The sequence below is a fragment of the Arachis stenosperma genome, chromosome 4 (genome assembly GCF_014773155.1).
Source record: "Arachis stenosperma cultivar V10309 chromosome 4, arast.V10309.gnm1.PFL2, whole genome shotgun sequence".
NCBI classification, from domain to species: Eukaryota; Viridiplantae; Streptophyta; class Magnoliopsida; order Fabales; family Fabaceae; genus Arachis; species Arachis stenosperma.
Genome location: NC_080380.1, coordinates 148,851,480 through 148,865,910, shown reverse-complemented (window position 1 = coordinate 148,865,910; position 14,431 = coordinate 148,851,480). Strand labels below are relative to the sequence as shown.

At 40.1% G+C, this 14,431-nt stretch overlaps 1 protein-coding gene across 1 annotated transcript; it reads right to left on the bottom strand.

The window, feature by feature from the left end:
- Window positions 1-337: 337 nt before the first annotated feature.
- LOC130974017 (disease resistance protein RPP13-like) lies at window positions 338-13,093 on the bottom strand. The gene is made up of 2 exons (XM_057898729.1): window positions 12,427-13,093; window positions 338-3,201 (listed from the first exon to the last, which is right to left on the bottom strand). The coding sequence occupies exons 1-2, from the start codon at window positions 12,963-12,965 to the stop codon at window positions 573-575; spliced, it is 3,168 nt and encodes a 1,055-aa protein (XP_057754712.1). The 5' UTR covers window positions 12,966-13,093; the 3' UTR covers window positions 338-572.
- Between the last annotated feature and the right edge of the window lie 1,338 nt (window positions 13,094-14,431).

Here is a 14,431-nt window from a genome sequence, read left to right as displayed (position 1 = left end):
ATCATCATGTTCTTTATAGGATTTTGGTCTGAGCTAACTCGCAATGGATGAACTTTTTGGCTATATTCATATCCGATCTTTGATAGCTATATCAGAAACTGCTGCCATAGATTAGTGTGATGGTACATTCAATAATGATATTCTGAGGATCTTGCTATGTCATTATTCTAATACAAAGCAATATGTTTTATTGGATCAAGAAAATCTGATATATATCAAAGTAGACATATGATGGAGTGATTCTGAATCTTAGACATGATCCAGAATATTTAATGCTATACACTAATAATTGAACTCATATCATATTTATTTATAACATGAAAGAAAATATGTCATGTTCAGTGTAATAGAGAATCATAATACAAATGTGCTCAAGGAATTACAATACCAAAATAAGAACGAAAAAGTGTCGTTCGAAATAAAAACAACTGACAATTTTATTCAGAGAAACAAAGACAGAGAGAGAGAGAACAGGAAAAAAAAATGCAATATTAGAGAATCACAGAAAGATATACCTCCTTTTGGGAGGAAGCAGTGACATTGATATCCAATGCTTCACAGAAATCAATCAATCAATCATCATCATCATCATCATCGTTTACATACTCCAAGTTACTACCCAAGGAACGCATTCGTTGAGTGACCTCCTTCAAGTGAGGGCAGTAACAGAAGACCGCACGTCGAAGATGAGGCATCGCACCTTGTCCTGATTTAAGATATGCGACACTTCTCACGTGTCTCATGATGAACACTTCAAGACACGGAAAGCTCCCAGCACTACCAATATCAAGAGTTTCTTCGGCACAACCTCCCCAAGTCAATTTTAAAATTTGAAGGTTGGGCATTAGTCCCAAGGTATTCATGTCCTTGGATTTCAAACCCGTAAACGCTGACAAGGTAATCTTGATAAGATTTGACGGAAGTGCATTATCTAATGAAACTCCACTAAAGTGAACAAACTTAAGTTTCAGCTTACGTAGCTCGCTTAGGCCACGCAGGCTCTTTAAGTTTTTCTCTGCTGAACTTTCTGGGTCTTTTTTAGTTAAAATTAAAGCCAGCTTTCTCAAGTTGGGGAAGTAGCCACTGTAGAGAAAGGACCATAGATGTGAATCGGCAATCACACGACATAGAGTTTGAAGATTCTGCATTTTATCTTCAACTCCTAATAAATTCAGGAGACATTGACTATAAAGATGTCTCAGTTTCTTTAAGCCCCCAATGCTTAGGTCAATCGGCCAAGCGTCGTGGAGTATATGCAATGTTTCTAAACTTGGAAAGTTATGCAACCCATCTGAGTCAGAAAAGTCCATTCTCAAGTACTTGAGGTCGGGTGTCAAACTCAAACTCTCCAAATACTTAACACTTCTTGAACTATTACTTACCCATTGAGAAAAATACAGCACCTTAACACGGCGATTTTCTGAAATATGTTGGGCCCACCCCTCTGCATCTCCATAAAAGAATAGTGAAAGAGTTGGTGATTCATTACATGTCTCTACTGAACAGGTATAGTAGGATCCTACGTTTCTGGGAAAGGACAATGATCTACAAGCATTGTTGTTGTTATCTGGTTTGTTACTCAGTGATATGCACAGTTCCCGGAAGAGATCGTGGATCCGACATGTTTTCGCGCCTTCCCCATCACTCTTCCTACTCACCACTTGTACCAAGTTACGATCCACTAGCTCCTTCAAGCGCTCCTCACCAATGTCTTCAGGCTCTGGTGCATTTGATCTTCCAGTTTCTCTTACTTTTGTCAAGCCTTCTGCATTCCATAGTTCAATTATCTCCTTTGCTGCAATCTTGCAATCTTCCGGAAACACCCCAAGATATCGAAAGCATGGCTTCAATTCTGGAGGTAAATCTTCATAGCTCGTGTTCAATATCTTCATCATCCTGTCGATATCATCATCATCACACCAATAAGGAATTAATTTCTCAATTTTTTCCCACTCTGTTTTTGATCTCTTCCTCTTTTTGACAACCCCTGCTATGGTTACGATAGCCAAGGGCAAACCCTTGCAACTTTTGGCAATTGATTCACCAATAGGCTCTAAATCAGAAGGACACTCTTCTCCACCAAGCACCTCGCTGCGAAACAATTCCCAACTGTCTTCTTCATTCAAAGGGCCAAGTTGATGGTGAGGTTCCTTTGACATTGCATAGTTTGCCACCCTATCATTTCTCGTAGTAACCAATATCCTGCTCCCATTATTCTTTTCTGGTAGAACATAATCCTTCAGCTTGTTCCACGCTTGAGTATCCCACACATCATCCAGCACTACCAAGTACTTTCCCCGTTGCCCATTCAAACATTTTTTCACCTTCTCCTTCAACTCCTCTTCACTTAATTTTTCAGATTCAGATTTTGGTACCTTCAAAGACTCGAGAAGGTTTCTGTAAACTTCCTTTTCAATGCACTGTTTGGAAACAGTTGCCCACGCACGGCAAGGGAATACCTGCCTCACCTCATTGCTGTCATAGATCATTCGGGCAAGGGTAGTCTTTCCTGATCCACCCATGCCAACAATGGAAACAACATTCCTCCCATTTGAATCTTCTTCCTTCAGTTGATTAATAACATCGATGAATTCTTTCACAAATCCCACTACCTTCTTCTCCTTCACAATCTTTTCCTTCACCAATTCACCTTCGCGTATGCAATGTTTCTCAAGCTTAACACCATTCATCACAGCAGGACAATCCTCAAACAGATTTCTGTTTTCTGTTGCTATGAGGATCCTACTACCACCACCAAACCAATCACTTATTCCCATTCCCACTAGCAACTCCAAATGCTCTTTACTATCAACCCCTTCCATAACCAGAAGCATCTTTTTATATTCCAACTCCTGCATAGTCTTCACATCCATATCAGAAAGAAGCTCCTTTTGGAGATTTTCCAAATGATTGTCAGTAGTTTTCCTTAGAAATTTACTAATATCAACAAGAAAACCTGCCGCTTGGAAGTTATGTTTGATCTTATAGTATAGCTCAAAAGCAAATGTTGTTATGTAACTTTTGCCAATTTTAGGATCCTCATAAATTCCCACCACCCCAACAGTATCACAAGATTCAAGGTTCAAAAGTGATTCAACCACTTGAAATTGAGAATCAAATCTATTTAATTGTTGCTTGATCTGTTGAAGTTTTGCAGAGACTTGTTCAACAATCTTGCCTATGACCCCTGTTTCATACTTCCTACAAATCAAACACACAATATTATTAATATCTTTGCAATTATTATTTTAGAGAAAAAAAATATGCATACCAACTAATAAAAGATCAAGAATATGACTAATTCAACTGCTAAAATATATTATTATTATTATTATTATTATTATTATTATTATTATTATTATTATCTCGGAGAAACTGACTTATACCTCGGCACGACTCATTCTGAAAATTAACTAAACGACTATATCCTAACAAAACACCGCCCACGATCTCTCCACGAGATCGGTCACGAAGATCTCGGCTGAAGCCGAGGACCCATTCAATACCAACTAGGCTATAAATCGAGCATAAGGCCGACTATAGCCATAGGAGAAAAAAAAAGACTATCGTACAAACAGCTCACGGATTATATACTCACTTTTCTTAAAATAATTCTTTACTGACTTGGGCGTCGGAGTCCCTTTTGCAGGTACCACTCTCGGATCCGAGTTCACGAGGATATTCTCAGTTCAGTTCGAGCTAACGAATGCTTCAGGATCAACACAAAGCCGACATATAGCTCGGAAAGAGTATCCTTACCAGAACATTTGGCGCCCACCGTGGGCCCCGCCTCGCGTTTTAATTTTTCAATCTAACGCTATTTTTTCCGCCTTGTATTCTCCTTTTTCTTTTCAGGAGCTGAAGCATGACGGATCATTCAGTGACTCCTCAGGCCAATCCGACTAATGCCGAACTCTTGGCTGCTAACGCTGCTCTACTAGCAGAAAACCAACGAATGGCCGAAATGTTAGCAACAATGCAGAATAATGGTGAAGGAAAGAACGATGATAAGAAGGCAAACAATAATCAACACCAGGAGCATCAGTCAGAATCAAACGCAAAGACAGGGGACACACCTCCCAAAATAGGAAGACGGCGGACTAATCCTTTCCCGGTAGAAAAAATGAGTTTTAAAATTCCTAAAAATTTTAGACTTCCAATGACTTTAACACCGTACAAGGGGATCGGAGATCCTAAAGTCCATGTCACAAAATTCGAATCCATGATGTTTCTCAATAGTGACTCTGATCCCATCTTGTGCCGATCTTTTCCAACCTCTTTAGACGGAGCTGCTCTACTGTGGTTTTCTAACTTGCCTGTAGGGTTGATATCAAGCTTCGAAGAGTTTGCTAAATTGTTCATAAACCACTTTGCAGCTTCCAAAATCTACGTGAGAGACTCAGATTACCTCAGTACGATCAAACAAAGACAACATGAGAGATTGAAGGATTACATGACGCCCTTCACAACGGTTACCATGGAAATCCCATACCTCAACCCAGAAGTACAACTTCACGCAATAAAAAGTGGTCTTCGACCTAAGAAGTTCCAGGAAGCAATAGCCGTCGCAAAGCCAAAGACATTGGAAGAGTTCAGAGAAAAAGCAATCGGGTAGATCGAAATCGAGGAATTATGCGAAGTTCAGAGGAATGAAAAACCACCATCTCAGAAGGGAGAGGAAAAACCTCATAGGTCCCAAAATAAGGACTCCAAAAAGCCTTTCAAACTAACCCCAAAGTTTGATTAATATACCAGATTCAACACAAGAAGAGAGGACATCATTAAGGAGATACTACACAACAAGCTGATAAAACCACCAAGCAAAGCAAGAACATACCAGGACCAGAAGTATGTTGACAGAAACAAGCATTGTGCATTTCACCAAAAGTTCGGCCACACCACCGATGAATGCGTCGTAGCCAGAGATCTACTGGAAAGATTGGCAAGGCAGGGCCAATTGGACAAATACGTCACTTCTAGAAACCAAAAAGAACAAACCAGGGATACAGACAGGCCGAGCTATAACTTGGATCGCAAAGAAAAAGGGACATGACATGGACCGATCGAAACCCCCACTTCTAAGGGAGTTATAAATTACATTTTAGGTGGCTTCGCTGGAGGTGGAGCTACTAACACAGCCAGAAAGAGAAGCGACCGATCTATGATGACTATGGAAGGGTCTCATCAAGGCGTGCCAACCCCAACCTCAGCCACCTAGATCGGCTTCAGTGCTGCGGACTTTAAATCTCAATCCTTAAATTTAGACGATCCAATGGTGATCTCAATGCGAGTAGGAGAGCTAACAGTAAAAAAAAGTCCTGCTCAACCCAGGAAGCAGTACCGACGTCTTGTTCTATTCCACATTCAGGAAGATGCAGCTAAGTGACAAGGCATTGCAACCATCAGGCGGAGAATTGGTAGGATTCTCCGGTGAAAAAGTCCATGTATCAGGTTATGTATGGCTAAGAACAACACTGGGGGAACCCCCGAACTCAAAAACATTAGATATCCAATTTTTAGTAGTCGATTGTGTTAGCCCTTATAATGTTATTTTGGGACGTCTGTCCCTTAATTCTTTTGGAGCTATTGTCTCCACAATTCACCTGTGTGTCAAGTTCCCTGTGCAGGATAACATGGTGGCAACAGTGCATGCTGACCATAAGGAAGCCAAACAATGCTACAATACAGGTTTGAAGGCCATCTCAAAGGAGACCATTTTGAGAATCCACTCTATATACAACCCGGAAAGCATACCAACTCTGGCTAAGATGGATCCAAGAGAAGACAACAGTCACCCCACCCCTAACGGATGACCTGGAAAAGGTACAACTTGGTCAAATGAATCAGTTCACTAACATCGGTTCCGCTTTTTCTACAGGAACAAAACAAAATCTGATACACACACTAAAGGCCAATGCCGACCTATTTGCATAGACCCCTGCTGATATGCCAGGGTTTGGTCCGAACTTTATATGTCACAAGTTGGTAGTCAACCCTAACACCCGACCTGTAAGACAAAAGAAGTGAAATCTGGGCATGGAAAGAAGAAATGCAACAGCAGCAGAAATACAAAAACTACTTGACGCAGGCTTCATCCGAGAAATTCGCTTTTCCTCATGGCTAGTAAACATGGTGATGGTCAAGAAAAGCTCGGGAAAATGGCGAATGTGTGTAGATTTTACAGATTTGAATAAAGCTTGCCCTAAGGATTCCTACCCACTGCCGAACATTGATAGGCTAGTAGACGACACCTCAGGATATCAAGTGCTCAGCTTCATGGATGCATATTCCGGTTATTATCAAATAAAAATGCACCCAGATGACGAAGACAAAACGGCATTTATCACTGACCAAGGTAACTTTTGCTATAAAGTAATGCCTTTCGGACTAAAAAATGCAGGGACAACCTATCAGAGACTGATGGACAAATCAAAGATCAAGTTGGACGAAACATCGAGATTTATGTCGACGATATGGTCGTCAAGTCAACTTCAGAGAAACAACATGAAGCCGATCTTCAAGAGGTTTTTCAACAACTCAGAAAATATAATATGAGGCTAAACCCGAAAAAATGTGCATTCAGAGTACAAAAAGGTAAATTCCTTGGATTCCTACTTACAAATAGGGGAATAGAAGCCAATCCCGACAAGTGCCAAGCATTCATAAACATGCAGTCACCTCGATCTATCAAAGAGGTGCAACGCCTCACAGGTCGTCTGGCTGCCCTGTCCTGATTTCTACCAACGGCAGCCGCCAGATCATACCATTTTTTCAACACAATGAAGAGTGCTGACAAATTCATCTGGACAGAAGAATGTGAAAAGGCCTTCGTCGAACTCAAACAAATCCTAGGATCGCCACCCATACTCAAAATACCAGAACAAGGTAAGCCACTTTTCGTATTCCTTTCAATTTCCACTAACACGGTTAGCTCTGTGCTTGTAACAGAAACAGGGAAAGAGCAACACCCAGTATACTTCATGACAAAGTCTTACAAGATGCCGAGACCAGATACCCGATGATAGAAAAATTAACATTCGGATTGGTTATTACTGCTCGGCGTCTGTGACATTACTTTCAAACACATCCAATAATAGTTCGGACTGGTCACCCCCTGCGACAAATATTATCACGACCAGACTTAGCGGGCCGACTCACAAAATGGGCGATAGAGCTCTCTGAATTCGATATTTCATACCAATCACGAGGATCACCTAAAGCCCAAGCTTTGACCGACTTCATCTCGGAGTTCACGAACAAAGAAGAAACACCCAAGACATGGGAACTATACGTAGATGGAGCATCAAATGAAAATGGATGTGGAGCAGGAATCCTTCTGAAGGACAGTACCAGAGTTCGAGCCAAACAATCAATCAAATTCCTCTTTAAAATAACCGATAACCAAGCCGAATATGAAGCTCTACTGGTAGGCCTAAGGCTAGCCAGGGAAGTAGAAGTCACAAGCCTAAAAGTGTACTGCGATTCACTCCTAGTAGTACAGCAGGTAAACAGCCACTTTTAGGTACGAGATCCACTCTTAGAAAAGTATTTAGACTCGGTCAAAACTATGCTACAACTTTTCCAAAATTTTGAAATAGCACATATACCTAGGGAACAAAACTATAGGGCCGATATTTTATCTAAATTAGCCACATATAGAGTAACCGATCAATCGGACAAGTTAAACCATCTCACACTAACAAAACCAAGTTTAGATATAAAATATGTTCTAAGTATGTCACAGGAAGAGGATTGGCGAAGCCCATTTATTCGCTACTTGAGAACTGGAGAAATACCAGAAAATGAAAATCCAAGGTCATTCAAATACAAAGCAAATCACTACACTATGATGGGAATGGACCTATACAAACGAGGTGTCTCTAGGCCATTACTAAAATGCCTCAGCCGAGTAGAAATGGAAAACGCCATAGAAGAAGTACACAAAGGAACTTGTGGACACCACACATGAAGTAGAAGTTTGGCCACAAAAATCCTCCGAGTAGGTTATTACTAGCCGACGTTGAGAGAAGATTGTAGGAATAAAGTGCAAAAGTGCGATGCATGTCAAAAATACGCACCGCTCATTCACAACTCGGCCGGACTATTGCACACCTCAGACGTCATCTGGTCATTCCACAAATGGAGGATGGATACACTCGGACCATTCCCAATCTCACCAGGGCAAGTAAAGTTTCTTTTGGTAGCAATCGACTATTTCACAAAATGGATAGAAGCACAGCTTCTTGCAAAAATAACAGCAGAAAAGGTACAAAATTTTATTTGGAAGTCAATTATATGTAGATTTGATTTACCTAGGGAGATCATATCAAATAATGGCAGGCAATTCACTGATAAGAAAATTGCTTCATACTTGGCCGATCTGCATATCAAACATCGTTTTTTCTCCATTGAACACCCACAACCAATGGGTTCGCAGAGGCGGCTAACAAAGTTATTTTGCAGGCCTTAAAAAAGAAATTAACAGATGCTAGGGGACGTTGGGCAGAGCTTATACCAGAAGTGCTGTGGAGCTATAACACAACACCATAATCCTCAACAAAAGAAAACACGTTCCGACTAGTCTATGGTGCAGACTACATGATACCTATCAAAATTAGTCAAGGATCTATTCGGACCGAGTACTTTGACGAACAGAGCAACACGGAGGCCAGGTCGGCCGAACTTGATCTAATAAGCTAGGAACAAAGTCTAACCCAACTAAGGCAAAGGGCCATGCAGGCAACAATGCGAAAGCAATACAATAAAAAGGTATAACCGAGGACCTTAAAAGAAGGAGACTTAGTACTTAGGCAAATCGAAGAAGTTCGAAAGCCGTCGGGACATGAAAAACTAGCTGCTAATTGGGAAGGCCCTTTCCGCGTCTCCAAAGTCATTGGAAAAGGGGCATATTCTCTTGAAACACTGGAAGGAATGGCTCTCCCCAACACTTGGAATATCTCATCTTTAAAGATCTATTACAGTTGAATCTCCATTGTAAAAGGGAAATGGCCAGGTACTATTTTTCCTGATCACGAGGTTTTATCCCTACGGAAGATTTTACTCGGACAGGTTTTAACGAGGCCGACCACTTCGCACTTCCTAAACGAAAAGATCATTTATTTCACATAAATCTATCACTTTCTACCTGATTGATTATCTCATACATTTCCGAAAACATCAAACCAACGAAACAAAATATGGAAATAGCACTCGTATCCAGGCAACAGCTATTCAAAATACTATCAATACAAAAACTGAAACCATACTTCGGGCAAAGAGATCAAAATAGAATCGATTCAGGAATCGGCATCCAAATGAAAAGGATTTCCTTTTTCGAATGCGAATAAAACAAACTCTGCGCCCCTATTCGATTATTCACAAAATCAAATCTAACCAACAAAACAGAAGTTGGAATCAACTCTCATCCATGTGCAATCCATAAAACGTAAGTCAAAACCGACACCAAAACGTCGGGCATGACAAGTTCAAAATACTCCGAACAAATCGGAAAGCAAAAAACATTTCCAAATAACTATAATTAGAGAAATACAAATAACCAAATACTTTTTAGCAGGGAGGGGGAACATTTTCAGCGTGCTCTTCGCCTGCCTTGACTTCCACGAGCTCTCCGTTGACCACTATCTTCGTCACATCTAGTTTCCCCACATCAAAATTGGGAGAAAATAACGTGACCTGGGCTAACTGCACGGTCGAACCCCGGCGCGAACATTTCAAGCACTTCATCCTCTAGCTCTTGAATACGAGTTGTCATCTCGCCCTTAATCTTATCATTTTCCTTGATCGCGGCTTGCAAAAGGCGAATCTAATCCTGCAACTTCAGAATTTCCTCCTCCCCATTTTTCATTTTTGCAGTTACGTCCACAATGACGTCGTCCCTCTCCTTTAGAAAATGCTCTAAGGTAGTTGTCCTATCCACAGCAGCCTGCTGCTCCGCACCTAGCAGCTTGGTCGCGTGACCAACACAAAGAGGACACAAAGCAACAATCCACACAAAAAGCCAATCAATAAACAGGTAAAATTCAAAGTCTAAATGCAAGAGAACAAAAATCCACTAACCTGAATAAATCTCCCAATTCCTTCCATACTAGTCTAGCGAGTAAGCCGCATATTCCCGGAATACTGGGAAACTCAGTCGGCAAGCTCACTAATGGGAAATTCCTCACTCCAAAGGGATTGGGAGTTAGCTCCTTCAATAAAACCATGTAGTTTTTCTGCCTTTCAAAAACTGACTTTTCACCAATTATAGCTTTCTGGCATTCTTCGAAAATAACCTCTAGAGATTTATCCGAGCCATCTCTCTTCCTCTTCAGAGAGACAGATTGCTGAGCAAAAGACTGGGCAGCATCACCACCAACTTCTTTCACCGCCCCAGAACTACCACCGACCTTCTCCTTCTTCCGACTTAGGTAGGATTGAAGCCTGGAAGTGCTTAGATGGGGTACTCAGCCACCTACGAAATGCAAACCACAAAACATCAGAAATCAAAAACCATATAAGACTTACAACAGCAAAACCAACAGTTACCTATATACAATCTTAGCCCTTCTTTATCATTTTCTTTGTCAAAACTCAACAATTCATATATAGACAAACATTCACCAGTGGCGAAACTCTCTATAAGAAAATTTAAAACAAGGTCCTCTTCCTCACTTCTCTTATCAGCCTCGAGAATCTGCTCCGACAACCAATACAAAGGAAATTTCTCTATTAGCTCATCATCCAGGTAGAAAGGGTATTCTGTTTCCAAAGAACGAACTTTCACAAACAAAGATTTAAAATTCTTGAAAGATGATTTATACAGGAGAAAAAGGGAGCGTCCGGGGTGGCTACTAAGAAAAATTCAGAGGCCTTTTCACACTCTCTTAGACTGAAAAAGAGAAAAGAAGATATTCAAAGAAGGGGGATATTCCAAAAATCCCATCAAACATTCATAAGCGCGCAAAAATGCCCAAGAATTAGGATGCAGTTGCAAAGGCGCACAGTTGAGTTGAGTCAAGACTTGGCTTTCGAAATCAGAAAATGGAAACGTGACATGCAACTTAGTAAAGCAAGGGGTATACATGTAAAAATATCCCCAATCCCCCTCCTCTCGCATACTCTCTCCTCACTAGAACAGGGGAGGAGTTCGACGCGAACACCTGAGCCATCCTTAGCAAGCTTCAAAGCTTGAAGCTCGTGAAGTGATGCAGTGTCACTGAACGATGACGCAAGGGTTCTAACATCATCATGAACCCAGTGGTAAGGATTCTCTTTATTAACTTCAACAGCCTTGATTTTGTCCTTTTCTCTAGCCATTTTTTTCCGAAAAAATGGAAGATAACAAAAGAGACAACAAAGGGAGAAAACAAACCTTGCGAAGACATATCTTTTCCACTTAAGCAGCAGAGTAGTAACCCGCATGTAGCGTTTCTTTCCAATGAGGAAACGGTAATAAATTTTTTATTGCAACCCACTAAGTTACTGGAAAGATAAAACAAAAGTTGTCCACATGCCCAACAAAAAACGGTCCAAATTTCAATTTACCCACGCAATAAATTACGGACCAATTAACAAGGTAAAACATTAAATTCCACCTTTTTGTAGCCACCGGGTATCCTAAACGACAACCCAAGCTTGACAAGCCGTTGACGTGGGTTGAGTTTAGGGGCTGCCCTAAGTGCCGAGGTTTAACCTCACAACATAAAGCTCAACTTGCTAAACTACGTTTCCCAAGTCAAGCTTGGGGGCTGTGTACTGTACCCCTATTATCTCAGAGAAACTGACTTATACCTCGGCACGACCCATTCTGAAAATTAACTAAACGACTCTATCCTAATAGAATACCGCCCACGATCTCGCCACTAGATCGGTCATGAAGATCTCGGCTGGAGCCGAGGACCCATTCAATACCAACTAAGCTATAAATCGAGCATAAGGCTAAATATAGCCACAGGAGAAAAAAAAGACTATCGTACAAACAACTCACCAATTATATATTCGCTTTTCTTAAAATAATTCTTTATTAACTTGGACGTCGGAATTTCTTTTGTAAGTACCATGCTCGGATCCAAATTCACAAGAATATTCTCAATTCAATTCGAGCTAACGGATGCTTCAGGATCAACACAAAGCCGACATATAGCTCGAAAAGAATATTCTTATCAGACCAATTATAATTATTATTATCATTATACGGAGACTATATCCACCTCTTATCCTAAAAATATAGCCATAAATAGTTATCAAATTTGCGAATTTAAATAAATCTTGGGATCTCTTTTAATTTAAAAATGAGTAACTAGTTATTTAAGTCTCTAATCTTTGACTTAAGTTGATAAATGATGTTTTACCAATGTAATAAAAAAAGTTCATTATCATGTATTCATGTATATCAATTAATTAGGTCATTAATTAAGATTAACTTACTGCGTTTTGGGAACAGGAAAAATGTGTTCTCCGCTGCGGCCGCAAACTTCATTTAGAGCGGATGTCCACGCGTCCGCCGTGTCTTTGCCGTATCTCTTTTCATGTTTCTCCATGGCTTCCTTGGATTTGTCGCTAAATCTCACTTCTGACGGCTCCACGTATAAAAAAATTGGGATAACGGGCCGTTTCTTTCCATCGTCGGATAACTTGAGCATCTGCTGTAGTTCCAGGAGGCACCATCGGGAAGATACATAGTTTTCACTCATCACAACAATATGAATCCTTGATCTTTTAATTGCTTCCATCAGAGTTGTGATTTTGTCACCTAGTTCCAGACCCGGATCATCTCTGAATACTTGCAGTTTTTTTACGTCGGCCAATCCATGATAGAGATAATCTGTGAATGCGAACCTAGAATCCTCGCCTCTAAAGTTCAGAAAAACATCATACATGCCTTCTGATAAGGATGACGTCGCCCACACCCACGGTGCCGGCGGCAATGACGAAGACGACGCCTCGGCGGCTCCATCATATGACATTATGTGGTATATAATAATTAACTCGGAATCAACTTAAATCAAAGAGTAAATTATAGAAATGGAGATTATTGTATATGTGCAGTGGCTGCAACCAAGTCATACAACCAGCTGTGAGATGTGAATGAAGGAAGAATGTAAAGTCTAGTTAATAAACTTGAATAATAATTCAGTTTAATTTATAGCATAAAGCATATGCTTCGAACTTACTTTCGGCCAGGGTACCTACTTTCGGTTCTTTTAAGATTATTAAATTAAAAGTGAAATTCACCTTATAACAAATTAAATGATATATACAGTTGGTGGGTTTATGACTTTATGCCCTTACTTGTGCTGATGATGAGTTTAGGGATTTTATTTGCAATTTGTAGTACTATGATAATGATTAACGAGTGGCATATATTTGTTATTACAGTAAAAGACCTTGACCGCGGAGGAATTGCATTCACTGTCTTATTACACTATTGACATTACACGTATTAGTGAAATTTATCTTTTAATAAAATTAAAATATAGAATGATAATTTATAGACAAATGTAATTTAGTATAATTATTTTAAGAATATTATTTATTAATTTATTAAATAATTTTAAATAATTATTCTAATTTTAAGTGTTAGAATATAATTAGGATCAATTAGCATCAATTAGTATTATTTAGTATATCTAAATATTTATTATAGGAGATTACGTTTTTATTATTACGATTCTTTTAGTACCTATAAATATCATTTATATTGTATTATTCTAGACAACCTGAATAGACAACTTGAGCAGACAACTTTAATACACTCAATAATACACAAATCTTTTCTCCCGTTTACTCTCTTGTTTCTAACATGGTATCAGAGCCATGGTATCCTCCTTGAAGATGATAGATTGTTTTTGTAATTTTTGCATTTTTTTTCTATTTCATTCTTCTTTCCTTTTGTCACTCCTTTGATACTTTTTCACCTCACCAACTAGCCTATTTTCTCTTTCTTGTATTTTTTCGAGTCGAATGATTAAACACCATTGTCATCCGCTGCTTACCTATTCTCATGAAGAAATCATATAGTTTTTGCTCTCTTTCGACAGTCTCGTCTGCGTTCTCTCGTGGCAGTTCCATTTGCGTTCTCTCGTGAAAGTTCCGTTTGCGTTCTTTCGTAGTAGTTCCGTCTGCGTTTTCTTGTGGCAGTTCGGTCTAGGTTTCATCTGTGTTTCCTTGTGGCTCTTTCTAGCAGTTTCGTCTGCACTTCCTTCAAGCGGCAGTTCGTCTGCGCTTCCTTCCGACAAGCGGTAGTTCCGCTTACTTCCGACAAGCGGCAGTTCCGTCTGCGCTTCCTTCCGACAAGCGGCAGTTCCGTCTGCGCTTCCTTCCGACAAGCGGCAGTTCTGTCTACGCTTCCTAGTTCCTTCAGACAGCGGCAGTTCCATCTGCGCTTCCTTTCGGCAGTTCCATCTGCGCTTCCTTTCGGCAGTTCCGTCTG